We start from the raw sequence: 25,916 nt of genomic DNA on the forward strand, positions 1-25,916 counted from the left end.
CCAACATGCCCTGGACATACTCACTTCTACCTTCCAGTGGGGAAAAGATACAAAAGTCTGAGGTCCCCCTACTGACTGACTCAAGAACAGCTTATTTCCTGTTGTCATCAGACTTTTGAATGGACCTACCTTGCACTAAGTAAAAGTTTACTTATTAGTCACAGATAAGGCTTATGTTAACACTGCAATGAAGTTACTGTGAAATTCCCCCTACTCACTGCAGTCCAATGCCTGTTTGCATCAATGCCAGCATGTCTGTAACATGATGTTCTGCACCCTCCTTTCCTTGTAGGGTATGCTTTACATAGCATGCAAGAAACAATAATTGTCAATGTGTACCAATGCATGTGACAATAAATCAAACTGGCAATGCTGTAGTAAGGGATTGTTTTGATCATCTTGAATGTGATTGCTGTCATAGGCAAAAACAAATTTATAGCGAAATTCCCAATTCTGAGGGTGGTGTCTGCATTGATTTTGTGCAAAATTTTTCAGTGTTCACTAATACATCTACAATGGTGTTTGCTTCAGTCATATGGATTTGGCAGGCATAACAGTTGGAGACATGAGGCAGACGTAGTTCATTCAAGTGGGCAAAAAGGTTTTTTGACGTTGGGCAAAGCTGAAGTTTGATATAGACATTGGACTGGAACTATAATGTAGTGAAGGCATCCTCTTCACTTGTATTCTATTTGCTGTTTTAATTCTGTAGTTCACGTCCTTCTGGATTTGGTTGCTGCTTTTTGTCATCTGCCTCTTTCTTCCAGCTTCATCCAAAACTTCCAATTGGAGTATGTTATCCCTTTCTCATCTGTACACAATTTCTGGAGTGTCTTTTCCAGTGTCGTTCTAGTTTGTTGTAGCCTGCAATTTTATCCAAGTTTCCTGGGATACAAGAGGCCATTTAGAGGGCTGCCCACTGGGCGCCCTGTGTCCGAATTTCTAGCAGCCAGATTTCTGGTGCCGCCAGAAATGAGTGCGGAGTTGCATAATTTATTTGTCTTCATTTTATTAGTTGTTACGTATAATTAGTGGGCCTGACTCTGGGCCCACTAGAGTCTGTTGTTTCTCCCCATTTCCTTCAGCCAAGAGTGTTTCGCTCCCCACTAGCAGGGAGCTAGTGGTCTGACTAGGCTGGAGTAATGGGAGGGGGAGGTCATGGAGGCCCCCTGGAGGTGAGAGATAAGGGGGGCTATCCTTTGGTAGCTTGACACTGCCCATTAGGCAATACCAAGATCGGGCTAGCAGGGCAGGTCCCAGTGGGGCCAGGGGTGTGTGTGTGTGTGTAGAGAAGAAGAAGAGAGAAAGAGATCTGTGCCAGGGAGGGGTGACCTACTGCCACTTCACTCAGGATCAGTGACAGAGGGAAGGAGGCCAGCCATTGGAGCAGGGGAGGGAGATCAGGTCTGGCCTGGATTTGTCCAGGGGCCAGTGATCTTGGGGAGCGGGGGGGAGTCGCAAGCCAGTTATTGGGGGAATTGCTGTGCTGGCCAGCAGTGTGGTGCCACTGCACATGTCAGATCTCAGTGCACATGCTATGGCCCACTCAGATGCTGCCAGCCTCCAGTGGGATTAGGCCCCGCCCACAGATTTTCAGCGTGATTCACAGTAGTGCATTCTGCAGTGCAGTGTGTGGGGGAGATTCCTTTCAAAACTCCAGGTGGAAAAACCAAAGGATTTTTGCTGCAGTTTTGATAAATTTGACACTTTTTTGGAGAATTACCCCTATCATCATGGCATGCCACTTGGTACTTGCCTGCTCCCTGTGGCACAACTTTTCTTGCAGTTGCCCTTTTTGTACCTTTCCAGCTTGGATTTACCCCAAGTCCCCAGACTTTACCTGCACCTTTTGTGTGTAGTTTAATATCTTGCAAGTCCCTGTGCAACTTGTGCAGGACCTGGTTTCAGAATTTGTGAATAATCTAAATCTTGGAAATATTGTGAACAGTGAGGAGAGAGCATTGACTAGTGGAAAAGGATGAAATTTAATGCTGGGAACTTTGAAGTTATTAATTTTTAGCAGAAGAGGAGAGGCAATATAGAGTAGAATACATTTCTAAAGATCATGTAAGAGTTAAGGGACCTGTGGGTGAATGTGCACAAATCATTGTGTGGCAGGACTTATTGAGAAGGTGGTTAATAAATCCTGCTTGATAAGAGACACAGGTCCAAAGTTAAAGTTTATTTATTAGTTACAAGTAAGGCTTACATTAACAACAATGAAGTTAGTGAAATTCCCCTAGCCACCACACTCTGGCCTTGTTTGAGTCATTGCACCTAATCACACCTTTCAGACTGTGGGAGGAAACTGAGCACCCGGAGGAAACCCACACAGTTACCTAAGCCAGGAATTGAACCCAGGTCCCTGGTGCTGTGAAGCAGCAGTGCTAACCATTGCCACTATGCTGCCCATATGAGGGTGGAGTAGCAGGCACTGTAGCAGAACCTGTATAAACACCTGGTTTGACCTCAGTGAAGTACTTCGTCCAATTCTGGGTGCCACACTTTTGGAAAGATGTGAAGGTGCTGAAAGGATGCACCAAAAATTTGAGAATGGATCCAGACATTTTGAGAAATTGAATCGCATGGATCAATTGAAAAAGCTGGAGGTGGTCTTTGAAGAGTAGGTTGAGGGGCCTTGATAGAGATGCTCAGAATTCTGACCATGTTATTGGTTGAGAACCAGAGGATACTAATTTGAGATGTCTGACAAAATCAAGAGATCTTCATAGAATCCCTACAGTGCAGAAGGAGGCCATTTGGCCCATCGAGTCTGTACTGACCACAATTCCACTCATCCCCTATTGTAACTGCCTTGACATGAGGGCCAATCAACCTAACCTGCACATCTTTGGACTGGGAGGAAACCAGAGCACCTGGAGGAAACCCATGCAGACATGGGGAGAACATAAGAAATAGGAACAGGAGTAGGCCATCTAGCCCCTTGAGCCTGCCCTGCCATTCAATAAGATCATGGCTGATCTGATAGTGGTCCAGTTCCTGTTACCTGCCTGCTCCCCATAACCCTTAATTCCCTTATTGGTCAAAAATCTGTGACTTAAACATATTTAATGAGGTGGCCTCCACTGCTTCAATGGACAGAGAATTCCAAAGGTTTACTACCCTCTGGGAGAAGTTGTTCCTCCTCAACTGTTCTAAATTGACTCCCCCTGTATTTTGAGGCTGTGCTCTCTTTGCTTCCACTCTAAATGGAAATAATCTCTCCGCTTCTACCCTGTCTAGCCACTTCATTATCTTATGTCTCTAAGATCTACCCTCAGCCTTCTGAACTCCAGTGAGTACAGGTCCAGTCTACTCAATCTATCCTCAAGCTAACCCCCTCATCTCCAGAATCAACCTGGTGAACATTCTCTGCATCCCCTCCAAAGCCAATATATCCTTCCTTAAATAAGGGAACCAAAACTGTACACAGTACTCTAGGTGTGGCCTCACCAGTACCTTGTACAATTGCAGCAAGACCTCCTGCTTCTATATTCCATCCCTCTTGTGATAAAGGCCAACATTGCATTTGCCACCCTGATCATCTGCAAACTGAGTTTTTGTGATTCATGCACAAGGATCCCAAGGTCCCTCTGCACAGTAGTATGTTGTAATTTTTCAGCATTTAAACAATAGTCCATTTTACTATTATTCCTTCCACAGTGGATAACCCCTCTTGCCAACGTTATACTCCATCTGCCAGATCCTTGCCCACTTGCTTAACCTATCCAAATCTTTCTGCAGACTGTCCTTTCCCACTCATCCTTGTCATCAGCAAACTGTTACCCTACACTTAGTCCCCTCCTCCAAATCTTCTATATATGGTATGTATGGGGAATGCGCAAACTCCTCTGACCTAAGGCTGGCTTTGATCCCAGGTCCCTGGTGCTGAGGCATTAGTGCTAACTGCCATGCTGCCTGTGTGAAGGAAAAGGTTTGTACAAGGCTAGCAGTATGGATACATGCCTGAGTCTGGCGGTAGATTCAGTTGCAGCCTGCGAAAAACAATTAGTTAATTAGATACAGAACATTGCAGAGCTAGGTGAGCAAGTAGGAGTGGTACTAAGTGAGTTGCTTTTTAAGTGCTGGCATGGATAACTTTAGCTTCCCCATCTCTAGCCATGTTATCTATTATTTACTGCATAATGGCATTTAGTCATTACCTAATTTATTACCTATTTTGGAAAGTGTTGAATATTTTATATTCATGTGCTGGTAGCCTCAATGTCCAGTGACAACCAACTATCAGTGCCTCAAAGTTACCTTCACATCTTTTTTCGTAGAAATACAAGGTACCATCTATCAATGGGAACCATGTGTTTTTCAATGCTTGTAGCCTGACAAGCACTTTGATCACCTTTTGATCATTCAAGTAGCTTTAGTACTGTTTGCTTATGTCACCACATCATAACACTTGGAGGTCCCTACAGTGGAGAAAGAGGCCATCCAGCCCATCAACTGTGCACAGACTCTCCAAGAGCATCCCACCCTTATTTGCAGCTATGTTCTCTGGCCCATTGTACAGGTTTCTGTGTAGTCATCCAGTCATGCTTGTTGAATCTGACTTTTCTAATCCTAGGTTTCTGATGTATGATTAACGTTATGCCTTGATGTGTAACGCAGCCTTCTACTGAAATGACTCAATGATCTCTTCCAGTTGCTTGTGTTCACAGAAGCACAACTTGTGCTGTACCTGGAGCATTTGGCTCCGGACTGCATTACAGCCTTTTACAGGGTCAAGAGCTAAATTCCAGAGGGGAGGTAAGAGGCCTTTGACACCAAGGTGTGACATTATGGTCTACTGAAATAATCACTTGCATATCTGAAACCCAAGCATTTAGTAAAATGAAACAGCAAACTAATTTTCTATACAAATCAAACATGAATACCAATAACTATCTTAAATAGTCCTGTTAAAGATGTTAAAAGTATAATAAACACAATACTTAAACTCTAAACTGAACTTCCTAACTCAACTTTACTCCTACATCCATTTGACTTGCATCCTGAATAACTCAAGTCATTTACTCATCAGAAATTAAAGTTTAACCACTTGCTAAGAGTCATAACGAGGATGAGATTTCTTGGGCCTTCTGCTAAATTCCAGCAAGGTTGTCCTATCAGATCTCTTTGCACCCTCCCACAGTTGCAGACTCCCTACTGCAGAGGCATTACTAAGTGTACCTAATTTGGGTCAGACTCCTTCTGGCTCCTAGAAGTTCAACTCAGTATTTGTAGAGTCCTTCAGTTATTAAAGTGTCCAGTCTTTTAGCCAGGGCACACTGTCACCTGAACTCTGCTTTAAAGAGATTTCCTGCAGCAAACCTGCCCTAAACTAAAATAATGCTAGAGAACAGAACCACATTGCCTACTCCCCATAAACTTTTTTCTTCCAAGTGATATGGCCAGCTGATCATTTCCTGGAGGCAGGGTGCTTTACCTGAAAACATCTAGAGGAACTTGGTCCTTTAAGGACCATCACCCCAACATCAAGTATAGGTTTTCGCAAAAGCATGTGAGCCATCACAACTTGAAGGCACTTTAACAAAATGGAAGTCAGCAGCAATCTGGGTGGGGGGGACACTTCACTGGGTGAAGTCCTACCTAGAACAAATGAAGACTTAAGAACATAAGAAATAGGAGCAGGCCATCTAGCCGTTTGAGCCTGCCCCGCCATTCAATAAGATCATGGCTGATCTGTCGCTGCTCAGTCCCACTTTCCTGCCCTCTCCCCATAACCCTTAATCCCCTCTCATCAAAAACCCATCAACCCGCGTCTTAAAAATATTTAGCGAGGCAGCCTCCACCACTTCAACGGGCAGAGAATTCCAGAGATTCACCACCCTTTGAGTGAAGAAGTTCCTCCTCAACTCCGTTCTAAACCGCCCCCCTTTTATCTTGAGGCTGTGCCCCCTAGTCCTACTGTCTTTTTTGAGCGGGAAGAGTCTCTCCACCTCTATCCTATCCATCCCATTCATCATCTTATACATCTCAATGAGATCTCCCCTCATTCTTCTAAACTCTAACGAGTACAAGCCCAGTTTATTCAGCCTCTCCTCATAGCTCAACCCCCTCAACTCCGGCATCAGCCTAGTAAACCTCCTCTGCACTCCCTCCAAGGCCAAAATATCTTTGCGCAGGTGCGGCGCCCAAAACTGCACACAGTACTCCAGTTGTGGCCTCACCAATGCCCTATACAGCTGCAGCAAGACCTCCCTACTTTTATATTCAATCCCCCTCGCTATGCAGGCCAGCATCCCATTCGCCTTCCTGACCACCTGCTGCACTTGCAAGCTGGGTTTTTGCGACTCATGCACAAGGACCCCGAGGTCCCTCTGCACCATCACCTGCTGCAGTTTTTCGCCCCGTAAGTAATAGTCCTTCCTACCATTATTCCTACCAAAGTGGACCACCTCACACTTGCCAACATTAAATTCCATTTGCCATTTCCTGGCCCATTCGCCCAGCCTATCTAGATCCTTCTGCAGACTCTCCACACCCTCCGCGCAATTTGCCGTTCCCCCAATCTTGGTGTCATCAGCAAATTTCGACACCCTACACTCGGTTCCCTCCTCCAGATCATCTATATAAATGGTAAAAAGCTGAGGCCCCAGCACCGACCCCTGTGGCACTCCACTAGTCACCATCCGCCAATCCGAATAGCACCCATTGACCCCCACTCTCTGCCTCCTATTTGACAACCAATCCTCTATCCACGCTAACACCCTACCCCCAACTCCATGTCCCCTGACCTTCTGCAATAACCTCTTGTGAGGTACTTTGTCAAACGCCTTCTGAAAATCCAGAAAGACCACATCCACTGGCTCTCCTCTATCCACCGCCCTAGACACATCCTCATAGAACTCCAGTAAATTTGTCAGACACGACTTCCCTTTAATGAAACCGTGCTGCGTCTGCTCTATCAAGCAATTCCCTTCAAGATGCCTCGCAATTACCTCCTTAATGACAGATTCTAACATTTTACCTACCACAGACGTTAAACTAACTGGCCTATAATTCCCCGCCTTTTGCCTGACACCCTTCTTAAACAACGGCGTAACATTAGCCGTTTTCCAATCATCCGGCACTTCCCCGGAATCCAGCGACGTCTGGAAAATAACCACCAAGGCATCCACTATCACCTCCGCCATTTCTTTCAGAACCCTCGGATGCATTCCATCCGGTCCTGGGGACTTGTCCACAATCAGCCCTTCCAGTCTGTCGAGCACCGCCTCTCTAGTAACAGTAATGTCATTAAGACCCTCCAGTCCTACCACCTTTCCATCGCTAACACCCGGCAAATTATTCACGTCCTCCTCCGTGAAGACAGAAACAAAAAAGTTATTCAATACCTTAGCCATATCCCCATCGCCTACCACTAGGTCCCCTTTCTCATCCTCTAAAGGACCAACATTCACCCTAGCCAGCCTCTTCCTTTTTATATATTTATAAAAACTCTTGCTATCCTTTTTTATATTAAGCGCTAGCCCAGCTTCATAGTTTCTCCTACCCTTCTTTATCAACTTCTTTGTCAATCTTTGTTGACATTTAAACCTCTCCCAATCCTCTTCTCGCCCACTACTTAGCTACTCTAAATTCCTCCGCTTTTAGTTTAACACTTTCCTTCACCTCCTTCGTTAACCACGGCTTATTACCTCTCCTCCTACTATCCTTTTTGACCATCGGAATAAATTTCTGCTGAGCACCAAGAAAGATCTCCTTAAAGATCCTCCACTGCTCCTCAGCAGACCCTCCCTCCAACGCGCGCTCCCAGTCCACATTCGCCAATTCTTCTCTCATCCTACCGTACTCCCCTCTATTCAAACAAAGGACGCGTGTCCGGGAACCCACTTTCTCCTCCTCCATCTGCACCAGAAACTCCACCATACAATGATCACTCTCCCCAAGAGGATCCTTCACCACAAGGTCCCTAATTCTACCCGCCTCATTACATAGCACCAGATCCAAGATAGCTCGCTCCCTCGTCGGCTCCAACACATACTGTTCGAGGAAACTATCCCGGCAGCGTTCCAAGAACTCTTCCTCGAGCCCCCCGCGTCCAACATGGGTCGACCAATCAATATGCAGATTGAAATCCCCCATAACTACGGCCGTCCCATTCCTGCACGCCGCACTTATTTGCGCGTTAACAGCCCGCCCCACCTCCAGATCATTATTCGGGGGCCTATAGACGACACCCACCAGCGTCTTCCTCCCTTTGCTGTTCCTAATCTCCACCCACAACGATTCCACCCTCTGCTCCTTGGCTCCAATATCATCCCTTGCTACCACCGTGATGCTATCCTTAATCAGCAGAGCTACGCCCCCCCCCTTTTCCCTCCTGCCTATCCTTCCTAAACACTTGATAGCCCTGTACATTCAGCTCCCAGTCCCTGTCACCCTGCAGCCACGTCTCTGTAATGGCCACCAGATCGTATCCATTTGTGTCGATCTGCGCCACCAGCTCATCCACTTCATTCCGAATGCTTCGTGCATTCAGATAAAGCGCTTTCATCCCAGCCTTCACCTGGACCCTATTTGCCGTAACGCCACCAACTATACTCACGCCCCCTACTCCCTCTATTATTGGGACATCCTCGGCCTCTTCCCTTACCTGTACCCTCTCCTTAACTTTAGACCTCGTAGTCCTGTCTACAGTCCTCTTTACTCGATTCGCCAGCACTCTGGTCCCAGCACGGTTCAGACCAACCCCATCCCGCCCGAACAGGTCCCACCTACCCCAATACTGGTGCCAATGCCCCATAAATTCAAACCCATTCCTCCCACACCAATCCCTGAGCCACCCATTCACTTCCTTAATCATGTCAACCCTACGCCCGTCTGCACTCGGTTCAGGCAGTAGCCCAGAGATAACCACCTTGTCGGTTCTACTTTTTAATTCCATTCCCAGCTTTTCATACTCCCTCCCCAGATTGCATTTTGCTTACGTCGCCGGCACCCACATGTACCACAATGACCGGATTCTCACCCTCCCACTCCAGGTTCCTCTGCAGCCCAGCTGCGACATCCTGTACCCAGGCAGACAACACACCCTTCTGTGCACTTTGTCATTGTGACAAAGGACAGTGTCAATACCCGTCACCCCACTATCCCCAATCACTACTACGTTCCTTTTCCCCCTCTCTTTGCCTATGTCCTGCTGCATCACTGTACCGTGTGCAGTTTGCTCACCAACCTCATCTGCCTCGTTCTCGTCCAGCCTGGAAGCAAGAACCTCAAACCTGTTATGCAGATTAAGAGGCTGAGGCCTCCGCTCCTCACCCCCCTTCCTCCTCCCAGCAGCCCCCTCTTGTCCCTGACCCTTAGAGTTAGCCAGTCTAGGGGGGGGTGGATGTCACTTGCACCCCATTGACAATGGCACCCTCTCTCCCCTTGATGAGCCTCAAGTGTCTGTAGCTCAGAGGCCAGCTCATCCACCTTGAGCTGGAGCTCCTCCAGCAACCTGCACTTACTGCAGACATGGTCACTGGGATGGACCCTGGGGTCCACCAGTTCCCACATCATACAGAAACCACATATCACATGCCCCTCCATTATTCACTGTAGTAGTTTTGAAAAAATTTTTTTGTTGTTTTTCCTTGTTTTTCAAATGAACTCACCTGGCCTTTTTTCACTCCAGCCCTTTTTGATATTAAGCCCTAATAGCTCACTCTGCTTCCCACTCATTCCGCTGCCCGCTCAGACGCTACCCGCTGTCTACACCAGGCCTCCTTTTAAACCTGGCGCTGATTTAAAGCTGATGTCCCACAACTGCCTGCTAACCACTCCCTCAGAATTCTTAAAGCAGTAAATACAATAAATAAATGCTTTAAACAGTTCTACAAAGAACAAAGTGCTTTAAACTTATTTTAAACAGGTTTTTAACAGGTAAAATCTTAGCTCTCTCTCTGCTCCTGGCCAATCAGCTCAGCCACATGATCTCATTGGGTGACCAATGTTCAAATCACCTTTAGCTACTTTATCAACGACCTTGTCAACATAAGATCAGAAATAGTCCAGTGATATTGTTAGCTTCCCACTATAGAAAGAAAATAGTGGGGTGTGTCCGTTGATGCTTGCACAGAGTTGATGACTATTTGCAGCTTCTGAGATGAGCAATCTAGGTGCCATTCTGGCTTAGGTTGGTGTGACATGAGAGCCATTGGCCCCATGAGTGCTTGGTATCCACATTCACTTGTGTTCAATGGCATTGTTAATTCCTCCAACAACCATCAGGTTACCGTTGTTCAGACACAACCAGGCAGCTACATAACTGGAGTGGCTATGAGCAAATCAGAGGCTGGGAATTCTGCAGAGAGTAATTCACTTATTCCCAAAACTGTTCCACTGCCCACAAGTCGGGAGTATGATGACACAGTCCACTTGCCTGAATGGGTGAAGCTCTCATAGACATGGAAAAATTTTCACCACCCAGGACAAAACAGCCTGTTTATCATCACATCCACCATCTTTGACATTCATTGCTTCCACCACAAGTGCCTTGCGGTAGCAGCGTAAACTATCCACAAGATGCATTGCAGCAGCTCATCGAGGTTGTTTCAGCTGCATCTTCCAAACCTGCACTGACCATTCAAAAACAAGGACATGGAACTCAATAGACCCATGGAAACACCACCACCTCAAATTCACCTTTAAGCCACATATCATCCTGACTTGGAATTATGTTGTCTTTTCACTTGCTAGGTCAAAATCCCTCACTAAATAACATTCAGGTTGTACTTATGCTGCAGACTGAAGTGGTTCACCACCACTTCTAGTGTGATTAGGGATTGACAAATGTTGGCTTTACCAGTGCCCGTGTTAAAAGAAAATTTAAAAATAATTTGCCATATCTTTAAGTTTTTTTCACTATTTTAAAAGGGCAATTTATAACCAGATGCTGGTGATTTGTGTGGAGAAATGTGCTCAAGCTGAAAATTTGCATCTAATTGATCTCAAGAATTGTAACTAAGGCATGGTCTTCTGATAATGATTGGAGGAGGATCTAAGAAGTCAGCCTCAAATTTTAGACATGCAAAGCAATTGCTTTTGGTGTATTAATAGTACACTAATTCTATGCAACTGCATTTTAACAGAATTGTGAATTGTATGCTATGTGCACTTTGATGTTCGTAGGGTAGTAACAAATTGCAGGAACCGAAGTAACCAAAAAAGGCTGTGGGACACAAGTAAACAATGGCTATAAAAGATTTTTGAAAACTACCAATCAATATTAAGTGGTAATCAATAAAACAAGTAATAAGATAGCCAAGATCAATCAGTTCAAACGTTAGCTTGAATATTAACATGGAAAGCATAGAACAAGGTGCCTCATTCTTGGTATCATGTGCTCATCAGTATTGCATACCAAACAGTATTCTACAACTAACTGAGCACACTGTGGGTGTTTCGAGCTTGAGATACAAAGATATTCAGAAAGACAGCGTCAGCCAATGTACATTGGACCCCACTGAGGAAAAGACAACCCTGGATAGATCCAAATGAAGAAGCCTGTCATTAAGCAACTTTGATGTTTCAAGAGGACAGTTGGCTCCCTGCAGAACAAGCAAGCACACTGTAAAACCTATACCTTCACCCAGCCGTCCAGCTATATCTTGTGTAATATTTGTGATTGGATCTGCAAATAAAGATTTGATTTAACAGTGCATGAGACCACTCTGACAAAGATGGTGAGTTATTGGTCTCTTTGCCGAATACTCAAGGCAATGGGAGAGTCCATCGACACCAGAATTAGAAATAAGATTCTTAGCATGGTAAATCAAAAGTTTATAATTCATAAAATTGTCCAAATCCTTCTGAAAGGATACATTTCCAGGGTCATTCTAAATGTTTCACATGATGCAGTTTGTTGTTTACTTTTTACATTTTCTCCCATTTCATGTCCTTTGGCATTGTGTTGCAAACTGTATACCAAACAAGGACAGATGTGTTATATTGAGACAGTGTGCTATAGTGCTACGAAGAGACAGCTGTGTAAAATGATCTGATCTCAAACTACTTTCAACAAACCTTTTCTTTCTAATTGTGGTTTCATCTGGGTGCTGACTTGTTCTTGTGATGGTTTGTGGAACAATTGGCATGTTCAACTCATCTACTTGTGCTGGCCATCAGTCAGACTTTTAAGTTTTTCTCTCTTGAAAGCCCCGGCTGATGTCAGGGTTTGGTTCTTTGCCTGTGTTTGAATCCTATCCAGTGGATGATGCATAGCAGGGCTAAAGTCAGGAGTTAAGCAGAATACCTGCAACAATGCTCAAGTTGAAAGTGAATCAGGACAGAGTAGTTTGCTAGTCCCTTGTTGCTGAACTCTATCCATTCCCTTCACCCTTTCATAGTGACTGCAAAGTATATATTTACAGGATGCAGTGCAGCAAATCAGCAAAGTTACTTGAGCAGCAGCACACTACTTATGACTTCTATTAATGGGATGATCAAAATCTGCCTGCAGATTATTGGTCTAGAATGTAGGCTTTCTGTTTCTAAGGGACTTCATCTATGTTAAAATTCCATGTACTCCCTTAACAAAAGTGCTTTCACTGTGTAAATTAATTAGGTTTAAACATTTTTTTGTTTTACTTTGAAACTGATGCTGAGCCACAACTGTAAGACATGGCAACTTCAGCAAGCGCTAGTGGGATGTCGTACTCAGTTTATCCTGACTCATTTCTGCTCGTGGTATACTATTGCCGAGGATGATGGTAGGCTATCAGTGAAGCTAATGAGTGCCCACGAAACTAATTGACAGCTACACCAGCTCCTGCTTCATGTACCCATGAACAAAGCAGAATGTGCCTTGAGTATGCATTCTGTTCCCTTGACAGAGCACTGGACTAATGGCCGTGAGCCTCTGGGACGAAGTTTCAGTCCCTCGTTTTCCTGCCCAGGGACTAATGATATCATTGGTGTCATTTGGGGTCTTGGAGCTGAAAGAAGACAATAGATATTCTAACCTTAAAAGATTGTCAGTACATTTACTTTGGTTTTACCCAGATCCCTGGTTGAAAATTCTTATTGCTGAGGGCGATGAACATTATGAAAGCATTGCTGACATGCAACTTGTGTGCTTTGTATCCAGTTTTTGAGCTCTAAGCATACCTGTCTTGCTAGATCTGTAAATTTCCTTTTGTGCATTTAGCCTTGATAGGATACCTATGTATGTTGTGACACATTGAAAATGCCTGGGTAGCAGTGGAAATAAAATATTGCATTGCTGTTCTGTCTCAGAAGTTGTGACGATTTTAGTACTTCGTCAGAAAATAGTTTTTGATGTACTATGAGCTGACTTGAGAACTGGACAGACTTTCAAAGCCTTCATCCTTCAAGACAAAAGGAGGATGGGGGGAAAAATGCAAGTAGGTCATTAGAAAATCTTTTACAAGGGCAAAAGATTTGAGCTTGAATCCGATGTCTGTCTGGCACTTGACAGATTCAGAAGTTGACTTGAGCATAACAATTTTTTGCCGACAAACATCAGCTTCATGTAATAAATGAAGCATCAAAACTACTGAATTTGAAAGGAACTGTGCAGATTATGTAAATGTGCCTGTTTACTGTTTGCTTTGAGACATATACAAATCAAACTTTGCACACCCAGTATGCCCCACAAACTGGAAGAGAAGATTTTTTAAGAGCATTGATACGATTTCCTCTCAAATCCCCTCCCCACCCCACCAATGTTGACCCCTTTCCTCATCGCTTCATTGACCATAAAATGTGCAGTGCGTTGTCATCACCATTCAGTAACAAAGGAAAATAAATAATCACTGCGCACTTTAAAATATCTCACCAATCTTTAGTGTACACAGTCAAAACAAAGTGCAAGCTTCAGTGATGTGTGGTTGGACTCCAGCTTCAGGGGCAGGCATAATTAAATTCCTGTTTTGAATTTATTTTTAAAAAATTCCTTATCACATTCTGTCATTACACTCCTAGTTGCAGTGCTGCAGTCCCTCCACAAACAGAATGATTGCATCAAGTTTTCATAAACTGATTCCATTTTAATGACAACATAGGAATTCACAGTTTGGCTGATAAGACATGCTCAAAGCCACAAGTAAATACAATATAAAGGTAGGTATAGATTATCAAGTTTCTTACACCTGGGAGGTTAGTAAAATTAACAAACTTCAGATTAGCTTGGGGGAAGCATACATCTCCCCTGGTGACAGTTTTGTGGATATATGGGATAGATTGTGGGTGCGAGTGAAATTATCAAGCATCCAGTGGCTTCAGAAATATTCATGCAGAATAACGTTTTGAAAATTCAACTTATTAAAAATTACCTTCATTGTCTGAATTAAATAAGGAAGCTTGAATGGATGAAGTGCTCTGCCTTTGTCCTTCCTCCACATCTCACTTGAAGTTTCTGCTGTGGGAAGTGGCATCAATGCAATTATGTTAAGTAATTGACCAATTTAACCATTAATCACTTGGGAACCCAGGTATTGTGTTCATAAGCTCTTCATCTGGAAAAGGGCCATCACTCTGAAATGCAGCCTGCTCTCACCAGATGTCTCATTCTATATCCTTTCCAACAAACAGATTGGAAACCATAGCATTTTTTTAAACCCTATATTCTCTCCAAGTGCTTCACAAATCAAAGTACCTACAATCCTTGCATGAGAAGTTAGTTGCAAAGATAGAATTGAAGGAACAAATCTGTTTGATATGGCTCATTTAATGCATTTTCTATCTTTTTTAACTGACCCTTAATGTATTTTTAGAAGCTTTAATCAAACTTAATGATTTGGGCCCTGGATTTGGTCAAGAACATGCCTGATCACCTGTCTTTTCAACAATTGTCAAATTGAAAAAAATCAGACTAATTAATTTGCCTAGTTACAATTAGCAAACTGATCATGATTTCAGTAGTAAAATACCTGAGTGATAATTTGGTGGTTGAAAATGTAATTCCAAGTGTTGTACTAAAATTCTGAAAGTCACATGGTGGGTTACACAGTAGTCTAAACGAATCTGCAAATTTTGGCATTTTGTGATCTTTACAGTACAAAGACCATTCCATCTGCAGTTTTACAAGTTAATTCTGATCTCTGCTCTTGCGTCTTTATTGTCAACTACTACAAATATTTATACATTTTTCTCAAAAGATGTAATTATTTCACATTCTACCAACCACATTGTAGATGGGGTCAGCTGTGTCTGTTCCAACAAATCCATTCAGATAATTTCTCCAAATGCACTCACTACATTATTTTGTAGTCCATTTCTTTAACGCTGTGTGCTCAATTCCAGTATCATTGTTGCCATGAATTTTTTTAAACACATCAAACTGTCTTTTTTGTCACTTTGGGATGTAAGCGTCCTGTTGCACCTTACCATCCTTTATAACCTTGATGATGTTTGATCACCATAACTTCTTTAATATAAGCATGATATTTCTACACCATTTTTTCATGATACTGGGTTGCATTCAATGAATCTACTTCATACACTGCCTTTTATTGTCTTCAATGACGTATTCAAAATGGCATATGGTTCTCCAACTGTAGCCTCACTGAAGTTTTGAGGTCGTTCTGACTTAGTTATAGGTTCAATACCTATGTTTGGTCTTTAGTGGCTTTGTTCTTGCACCACCTAATGGCCAGTGTGTCACGCCAAAGTGCCCTTACTCCTCTCCTCCATATAAAATGTCATCAGTGTTTACTTTCCCTGTGAAATGCAGTGAACTTCTGTACCATGGGATATGGAATTCAAGTTAGCTCAATGAATTTGACATGGTTCTAGTTGTTCCAAACAAATAATTCTCAGTTTCTCCCCTTCAGGGCCAGATGCTACAGATGCCAGCATGGAAGTCTCTGAGCCAGCTGGTAAGGAATTTTCAATAGGATTTTGGCCTTAAAATGAATTGTCTGTTGCCAAATTATACTGTAAGTTATGGACAACTTGTCTATAGCTTAAACTTGAGGTGATCTTTGTGCTTGTGATATTTAACCATTAATGCAATTAGCTTTCTTTTCCAACATACTTTTAATAAGAGTAAAATACTATGAATGCTGGAAATCTGAAATAAAAACGAAATGTGGGATAAACTCAGGTCTTGAGTTTTTATTTTTACAATGGCACAGTGGTTAGCACTACTGCCTCACAGTACCAGCGACTCGGGTTCAATTCCAGCCTCAGCCACTATGTGGAATTTGCACTTTATCCCTGGCTGTTGGGTTTCCTCTGGGTGCTCTGGTTTCCTCCCACAATCCAAAGATGTGCAGGTTAGGTGGATTGGCCATGCTAAGTTGACCCTAGAGTCATGGGATCTGCATGGTAAATGCATGACATTGTGCAAATAGGGCCTGGGTGGAATTGTGGCCAAATGGCAGCCTCCTGATCCGTATGGATTCTGTTTGTTTTATCAATCATGAGTAGGCTTACATTAACACCTACAGTGAAGTTAGTGTGAAAATCCTCTAGTTGCCATACTCTGGTGTCTATTTGAGTACGCTGAGGGAGAATTTAGCACGGCAGTGCACCTAATCAGCATGCCATTAGGACTATAGAAGGAAGCCGGAGCACCTGGAGGAAACCCATGCAGACACGGAGAACGTGCAGACTCTGCACAGACAATTACCCAAGCCAGGAATTGATCCCGAGTCCTTGGTGCTGTGAAGCAGCAGTGCTTGCCACTGTTGATCTAGCAACACCTGGCGAGAGAAACACAATGTTGGATTCCATATGAGCCTTCTACAGAAATCTTTAAATTGGTGTGTATGTATGTTTCCAAGTACACTAATTATAGAATTACAATTTACAAACTGTTTCAGATTTAAGCTAATTGGTTACTTGGAATGTAGTATTATCTATCTTGTTTGTTCTCGTTTTCAAAATGTGGTATAATTTGTTTGGACAAAATTGACTAAATATGCTTTCAGTATGGGTTCACCAGCCTACAACCTTGTAATTGAATACTGATTTTGAATTTAGTGAACAGATTTGCTGTAGAAAAGTGTTTCTTTAGACTCAGCTTAGTTTTAACTGATAATTGCTCATTGTTTGAGCTTCAGCTAAATTCTAATTCATTTCTCTAAATGAACGGCTACTGAGAACCTAACGATATAAACGTTACAGCCCCAGTAGAAAATGGTGATACAGAAGCCGGATCTGAAGAATCATGGGAACAGAAAGCGGAGCCGAGTGAAGCAGAGCCAGGAGGTGGTCCTGCTGGCGATGGGGGGCCACCTTTGGCGGCTCCGGTAGGAATGGAAGAGGAGGAGGATGTGTCAACGCCAAAGGTTGCCGTGGTAGAACCAGGTGCTCCAAGGAAGGAACATGTAAATGTTGTATTCATTGGTCATGTAGGTAGGTTAATCGATAAAATGACATAGTTTGTGCCTCATTTGCTGAATGATCCCATTTTATATGTCCCATTTATTCCAATAATTGCGGCAGCTAAAGAAATGCTGTTAGTGGCATTGAACTTTGTTAAAGGAAGTCTCCTGTTTAAGCAATTTACAAAAAGCTAAAGCTTATTCATTTTGCAGTGCAATAATGCGGTCTCTATTTTCCCTTAGATGCTGGAAAATCCACTATTGGTGGGCAGATCATGTAAGTTAATGCTTTTGTTCTAAGTAGTAGAGCAGGAGTGAGCAAAACTCCTTCATAATCAAAATTCCTAATTTGTTTGGCTTGGTGTTGCAGTCCATGCGGTAACCATTTTTCATAGTAATTTGAGTGAGCGTGAGTTCTGACCTCAAGCCCTGGCCCTGTCACTTCTGAGTCAGCCGTATGTGGGATTGAAACCCACAGCAGGATGTCAAATTTGTGTTGCGGCTTCAGGGCAGACATCAAATGAGATGCTATAGACTTGTTCAAGTAATGCATGGTGGTCAGGGTGCATCATGTCATCCTCGTGTCCTGTACAATATTGCATTTTCATCTGAAGGTGTTTTAAAAAAAAAATTTGGTGAACTGTTTTAACATAGCAAATGAGTAACTATTAAGCCAGAATAATGGTTACTGTATTCTAGAATTAGTTTTAGTTTGAAGTATTTTCAAGGAGATGAGGTGCAACTTTTTTTGCAACATTAGAATTTGGCTTACCTTATTGTAATTTACCTGTACTTTAGTCTTGTAATTTTGCAGATTCCTTGTCAGGTAGTATAACTCTCTGAATAATTTTAATTCAGACCAGACATGCAGTGGTGTTTTGGCCTTGAACTGTTCTGCAACCTGCAAGTGAAGCATTTTGGAAAATACTTAACTTTAAGATCTATCTCTTCAGCTATCTGAGGAAAAATTAGTGCATCAAATCAGCAGTGTAAATCAGTATTGTAGGATTAATCACAGGAAGCATCTTTTGAAGAAAACTTGTTTCTTTGAACAAAAACTATATTGAATTGGAACTCAAGTTAGGACCATTGAAAGTGAGTGTAAAAGATGGTATACAAAAAGATTTTGCTTTCTACAAAGTGGTTAATAAGTGTAACAATATATATTAGTCACATTTTAAAATAACTTGAAGCATGGAGTTAATCCTGGCTTTACTATGATCAACACAAAAATTGTAGTAGTATTTTTAGCCTGATTTGAATGTTGACCAAAAGATTAGTGGAAATGTGTTCACCTTTTGCTGTTATGCCTTAAAGGTACCTCACAGGTATGGTTGACAAGCGAACACTGGAGAAGTACGAGAGAGAGGCCAAGGAAAAAAATAGAGAAACATGGTAAGATATTTGTATGTTGGGTACTGAAAATCAACTAGCATCAGGATTCCTAAATTCAAGCTTCATTTTAGGATCAATTGCTAAATTTTCAATCTCATCGTGTTTCATATCCTTTGGGTTTATCTGTTGAGGATCATAAAGCCCCAGAAGTCCTTAGTTAGGAGCACATGGGAACGCCAGTTTGGGTTAATTAGTTGATGTCTACTTGATGCTAGAGCCAATATTATTGGCTTAAGTGCACTCAGGAAGAGGGAAATTGGTTATGGTTCTGTACCCAAGAACCCTGTTGGGAGTCTGGATGATGTGATCCAGCATTACCTGATGCTCACCTTCGTTGCCATTACATTTCATTGACAGTGTTTGGTGATGGCTATCTGGTTGAGTTTGCAGAGGGGAGTTGGCAGTTTGAGATCCTACTCCAGTAAGGAATCAGTGTTTATGATGAGTGAGGTGGTAATGGAAAGATAAAGGAAGAAGGTTGAGGGGGGAGGAGGGATGGATAGCTGTTGAGATTTTTTACTCCAAAGGAATCCAGTACAACAGCTAACAGAGGAGGTGCATAAAAAATGAGTATTTTCCCAACCCTTGTTTCGTTGTAGCTTTAATTAGTTGGGAACTTGCTAGATGCAGGGGGAATGGGATCTATTTTTAATTTGTGGTCCATGGTTTTATTCATCCACTAAGTTGATGTGAATTATGTAGTTTTTTTGTTTCTGCAATATATTACAAAAATCTAATTACTTTTAGGTACCTTTCTTGGGCCTTGGACACAAATCAAGAGGAGAGAGATAAGGGCAAAACGGTGGAAGTGGGCCGTGCATATTTTGAGACACAGAAGAAGCACTTCACCATTTTAGATGCTCCAGGTCACAAAAGCTTTGTACCAAATATGATTGGTGGGGCATCTCAAGCTGATCTTGCTGTCTTGGTAAGTTAAGGCTTGTAGTTTCTTGGACTTCAAGTTGATAGATTCAGGACCTAATTTGACAGTTTTGTGATCCCAGTTGACACTATTGAGCAGGAAGGTTCCAGCATGAATGTTTACATATTTGACTGGCAGTGTGATTGCTTTTAAGAGCTGATCACATGATTTGACAGTGATATCATTAGGGTGTTTTCACAGGCTGCTGTTTTACTTTTATGTTTGTACTCTGTACAGGCAAAATTTATAATGTTTTGAATCTACATGTGCAAGCCCCACCTTGTTAACTCCCACAACCCCTAACATAGTTGGAATTTTACAAAAAGAAAATTAGCGACAAGTTGGGATTCTGTTTCATCAAGAAAAGATTGAGTAAAGAGAAAAGAAGTAAAGGACAAGGCCGGCCCTCTCACTTGGAATACTAGATAGCTGAGGACAAGCAGCAATAGGGTTTAAGATTGAAGTGCCAGTGTGGAAAGATAAGTAAGGAACATTTTAAGGGTGAGATCACAAAGGTGAGATTTGGGGCAGCATCTGGCATATTTGAAAAGACTGGATGCTTTGCTGTAAGGCTGGGGCCATTTGAACCAAAAATCAAGTCAGTGATCTCCAGGGCAAAAAGAGTACTGGCAAGGCAGTGAAATTTAGGGGAAAAAAATAGACTGAGCAGCCTCAAGTTACTAGTGCCTGCAAGAGAAGTGGTGGGTCAATTAGGATCTGTGTTCTTTCAATGATGATGAATCATAATTCATGTGCAGTGTGCTTTCAGTACTTTGTACAAGTAGATAAAACTCCCAACAAGTTGCTCAGACCAGCTTTTTTTTTCAGTCCTGTAAGAAATAAACCTTCAATTTCCTCCAGAGCTTGGTTTATGCAGCTAAGTGAGGAATTAAAACCTATGTTGACCTGACAAAGATCTTTGAAGAGCATTACTCTCCATTGACCATGATATAACCTTTTTAATGGCAAGATCTCCTTTGTGTATGTCTAAATAACATCAGTTGGCTTTAAAGCAGGATGTTTCAATTTTTGTTGGTATGCAGTCTCAGGAATTAAAGTTACAGCAGCACCAGCATCAACCTCCATCATAATAGACTACCCACTTCAGAATCACCCAGAATTTGAAATTCACCCTGTACGGATGTATTAAGTCAGAGCTCTTCATAGTTCTGGACATCATCTTTAGTCATTTTCTTCCATGTTGTAAGATTCTTTGTCGAATACAATTTGTTCTTGAAGGCATCTAGATCCTCCTGAATATTCTGAAGGGAGGCTAATCTAGTCCAACAAGTCTTTGCAATGTAACCCATTTTGCCACAACTCTTGCTTTGACTGTCCTTCAGCATTCACTCACTGGCCCATTTTGGCATGTGACATGCTTGTTGCTGCTCTGATTTGTACAGTTCCCAGCTAGTGCTGCTTTATTCCTGCAACAAATTGTGAAGCCTCTTTAGCTGCTAGTTCCATTGCCGTTGATTTCTACTGCTCTTTAAAATTAAAGAATGTTCAGTCAGGAGTCTTTGGCTTGCCTGAGTTTGAAGACTGCAAACTAGACAATCATGAAGAGTTGAGCGGACATATAGTTGGTGGTTTTTACTATTCATTCGTGGAACATGGGCAATACTGGCTGGCCACCATTTATTGCCCATCTCTAGTTGCCCAAGGGCAGTTGTCAGCTGCCTTACTTTGGCTCTGGAGTGTTATGTTTTCTTAGTCATAATTGATGCATGCTGAATGGCCAGAAGTTATCCACTATATCTGATTGTCCATTGAAAAACTTGACAATTTTTGGTAAACCTAGCCATCAGGGTTAGCATTTTACATCACAAGAGTTTAAAGATTATCTCAAAATAAATGGCATTCAGAATATATCATTCGCACATTCTTGTCCATCAACTAATAGATTAGCAGGAAAAAGTGTACAATCTTTAAAACATTCTTTAAAAGCTTCAAGTAAGATTCATTGCAATGCTGTTTGAATGGCTTTTTGGCATCTTACAGAAGCACAACTTGTGCAAGCACCCAAAATTCACCTGCATTACTACTCTTTTGAGAACTGTGGTTGATTTGTTATTACTTCCAGAAACTTCAGATAGTGGAGCATCAACAACTTTCTCAAGTTGCTAGATGAGAAGTGAGGGCAAAACACTTTTCAAAAAAGAGGTTGAATGTTGGTGCATAATTATGCCACAAGTGAGAAATGGGTACTGGCCATAGTTTTGGTGAAAACCAGTCCAATTTCTTAGTGTTCAAAACTTAAGGTGCAGCAGTTTGGTGATTCTGCTAACCACTTGCCACCTGGAAATGATTTCAGTAACCGGAAGTACCAACTAATTTAGTCCCTAGTGTTGTGACTGCTATTATGTAAGACTTTGAATTGGAGTTGCCTGATTTGTCTCTGCTCTTCCTGTATGTGGGAATTATGCTGGATTAGTTCCAAGAGAAGTGTCTATTGAAGATCCAAATCATACTTCTGGGGTCAAGGACATCCAAATCCCAGAATGTCTCATATAACCAGAGAGGAACAGACATCCTTCTGGTTGACTGATTTGCTTATTGACTGTATTATGATTAATGATACATAGTATTATGTCTAGAGTATTATTGATCCTATCTAACATTGTAGTAATTTATGACCACAAATAACAGAGATGGTTGCAGATTGCTTTAAGAGCAGATCACATTATGGTGATGCCATTAGGATGGTTCAGTTTGTACTCTACAAGCAAGCCCTCATAGAATAAATCTGTTTGAAGCTACATATGCCAACCATATCTTGTTAAAACCCACAATCTGAAATATGGTTACAACATTACAGGTCTTTTACTATTTTTAAAACATGGATGAACAGTTACAAGACAGTTGTCTTGCTTAAAAAAAAGACGTTTATTAAACTGGACAAATTTGACTATAATTCAATGCTCCTTGACTCCCACTTAACCTTAAGTATACACAGATTTTAAAGATAACACAGGTTACAAAATCTCTTATGCCGCAAGGTTTTCAGTCAACACTTAGTCCCTTAAAACCCACAGCTTACTGTGATCAGAAAACACCCGACTCTGCATCCAAATGGCAGATGCCACTTAGCTGATCGAGTGTGAATTTCTCCCCAGTTCCCCTCATTGTCATGTGACAATTCCACTTTCAAAGACATGCTTCAGAATCATCTTGCAGAGCACTGTTTTATCTTGTTTTCACCAAGGATTTGTTTCTGGGTTTTTCTACTATCCTTTCAAACAAGGCTTTCCCTCAGCTGTTTCAGTAGGGATCTGCCTCCAGGTATTCCAACTCTCCTTTCAGTATTCCTTTGTCTTCGTGATTTTTACCCAAACAGATCCAGCCACTTATTCCTCGACAATTATTTCACCTATTGCTGGCTGCTCAGTCTGTTGCAGGATCTCACATTCTTTAGAACCACTTAAGATATGTTTTTGGTTTCTCACTAGCTACCCCCTTGGCTCTCTTGGGCTTCAAAAGCAATATCCCATTCTTGTTCCAGTTTCCTCTGATCCTTTAACTTCAGGCTTTTTGGAAACTCCTCTTAATTTCTCTTTCCTTAGCTAGCTGGCTTTAGGTTTTTGGCACTGGCTTTCTTAACCATTCTGTGGCACAGAGACCTGGGTTTGATTCCTGACTTGGTTCAGCATCTGTGCAGAGTCTGCATGTTCTCCGTGTCTGTGGGTTTCCTCTGGGTGCTTCAGTTTCCTCTGACAGTCCGAAAGATGTGCTGGTTCAGGGCATTGGGCTACGCTAAATTCTTCCTCGGTGTACCCGAACAGGCGCCAGATTGTGGTGACTTGGGGGTTTTCACCAGTAACTTCATTACAGTGCTAATGTAAGCCTAGTTGTGACACTTAAAACTAAAATTACTCCATTGTGTGGCTTTTTTCTAGCAAAGCTTAGGGCAGCTTACCCTGTTGTCATCGACTTGTGAATGTGAGCCAAAACCAAACTACTTATCCTAAAGGTGCCCCGGTTGCTAAGCAACCTTCTCCAACCTGCTTTGTGTTTTCACACCCTAAACATACTCAGCATAATAGCAATGCTGTTTGAACTGAAACCAAAGCTTCCATACATGCAAACACCTTCGTCTAACATAAATCTAACTAGAGTTTTACTATAGCAGCACGAAATTAAAACCTTAAATCTATACCCCATTTCTAATATTTAACAATACGAATAATGACCACTTGAAACTATTTTACTGACAATACAGGTGAAAAGAGAAATAAAACTAAATGTTGGACATATTCAGCAGCTCATCGGTGGAGGTAGAAAGTATTGTGTTTTGGGCTGATAACCTCTCGTCAGATTTCTCAGAATTACATGTGATCCCAGAGCTCCTGAATGTGAAACATTAGTGCAGTACAGGCCCTTCAGCCCTCGACGTTGTGCTGACCTGTGGAACCAATCTAAAGTCCATCTAACTTGCACTATATTCCAATATCATCCATATGTTTATCCAATGATCTTTTAAATGCCCTTTAATGTTGGCAAATCCACGACTGTTGCAGGCAGGGCATTCCACACCCTTACTACTGAGTGAAGAACCTACCTGACACCTGTCCCATATCTCACCCCCTCAATTTAAGGCTATGTCCCCTTGTACAAACCATCTCTATCCAAAGAAAAAGGCTCTAACTGTCCATCTGTCTAATCCTCTGATCATCTTGTATTCCTCTAAGTCACCTCTTAACCTCTCTAATGAAAACAGCCTCAAGTTCCTCAGCCTTTCCTCAAAAGACCTTCCCACCATACCAGGCAACATCCTGGTAAATCTCTTCTGCAACCTTTCCAATGCTTCCACATCCTTCCTATAATGCTGCGACTAGAACTATATGTAATAGTTCAAGAGCGACTGCACCAGAGTTTTGTACAGCTGCAACATGACCTCATGGCTCAAACTCAATTTCCCGACCAATAAAAGCTAACACACCATACGCCTTCTTCACAACTCTGTCCACTTGGGTGCCAACTTTCAGAAAACATTCCCAATATTTTCTGTTCCAGTTTCAGGTCTCTAGTCTTCGTTTCTCTGTAAGCGAAGGATATCCACGTGCCCAAGCGTAGACAGTGGATCCACGTTTATTGCAATGTAGCTTTTTAGCACTAGGGAAAAGGCAACAGTTTAATCAGTAGCACTATTGTAGCAAATTCTTTTTGTAACCAAATACACAAAATCTGTTCAAGCAGTTTGGCTAAGATCAAGTGTAGTATTGACATACTGTGCTGCTTTGAAGTCAGGTTACATTTTAGCTTCGTTTGAAGCAATTTTTAAAAGCGGCATCTCGGCCTTTTGGCTAAGATGCAAATAAGATCAAGCCTTGGAGGAGGAGCTATGCCTCCTCCAATCAGCTTGGATCATGTAGATCAAGCCCAAGACAGGAGGTGAGAGCACTGTTTTGTCAGCTTGGATTGGGAATGTCTCAACTTGTTGAGACTCTGAATTGGACTTGATTTGAATTGGAATAAAAACAAAGCTTGAGCGCAAAGAATATCTTATGATTCTTAAATTAGCTGCAGGTGTGGGTTGTATTCAATGTTGAATCAGTGAAAGACCTGAGTTGGTTTCTTGCTCTTGTCAGATAATTGCACTCCCCATTTCTCTGGGGAGGTAAAGCAGGCCGTTATGCATTTCATTTTGCTGTTCAGATGCACCTCTTCCGAGTTAAATAAAATTGCCATTCATAGCACATGCAGTAATTGTACAGCCATTTTGACATGTTATCTATCATCTCCCCTTATCTACCCTGTTGCTTTTTCAGGTTATATCAGCCAGAAAAGGTGAATTTGAAACAGGCTTTGAGAAAGGAGGTCAGACACGAGAACATGCTATGTTGGCAAAAACAGCAGGAGTCAAACATCTGATAGTCCTCATTAACAAAATGGATGATCCAACAGTAGGCTGGAGCCAAGATAGGTATGATTTCTGCATTATACTGAGCGTGCTTCAAGTGATGCATCTTTAAGGTTCATTAAGTTTTTTTTTGTTTTTGATTAACATACTATTATGCAACAAAACTGCAGGGTTAAATGCTAAATTGAAACAACGTGACCTTTTTTCAGTGTAGCTGTCTTGCAAGGGGAACAATTCATAAGCTCCTAGAATCATAGAAACCTAGAGTGCAGAAAGAGGCTATCTGGCCCATCGAGTCTGCACCGACCACAATCCCACCCAGGCCCTACCCCCCCCCATCCCTACACGTTTTACCCGCTAATCCCTCTAACATGCACATCCCAGGACACTAAGGGGCAATTTTAGCATGGCCAATCAACCTAACCCACACATCTTTGGACTG

General features: G+C 42.2%; 1 protein-coding gene across 1 annotated transcript in view; it reads left to right on the forward strand.

Moving 5' to 3' along the window:
- Positions 1–25,916, forward strand: part of LOC145355121 (eukaryotic peptide chain release factor GTP-binding subunit ERF3A) — a 70,248-nt gene that overhangs the window by 16,520 nt on the left and 27,812 nt on the right. Inside the window, exons 2-7 of the mRNA XM_080207009.1 lie at positions 15,801–15,845; positions 17,098–17,328; positions 17,541–17,574; positions 18,615–18,692; positions 19,440–19,620; positions 25,383–25,537. Coding sequence (XP_080063135.1) covers positions 15,801–15,845; positions 17,098–17,328; positions 17,541–17,574; positions 18,615–18,692; positions 19,440–19,620; positions 25,383–25,537 — 724 coding nt within the window. The remainder of the gene's footprint in view (positions 1–15,800; positions 15,846–17,097; positions 17,329–17,540; positions 17,575–18,614; positions 18,693–19,439; positions 19,621–25,382; positions 25,538–25,916) is intronic.

This window comes from Carcharhinus amblyrhynchos, chromosome 18, assembly GCF_965287045.1.
Source record: "Carcharhinus amblyrhynchos chromosome 18, sCarAmb.v2.hapA, whole genome shotgun sequence".
Lineage (NCBI taxonomy): Eukaryota > Metazoa > Chordata > Chondrichthyes > Carcharhiniformes > Carcharhinidae > Carcharhinus > Carcharhinus amblyrhynchos.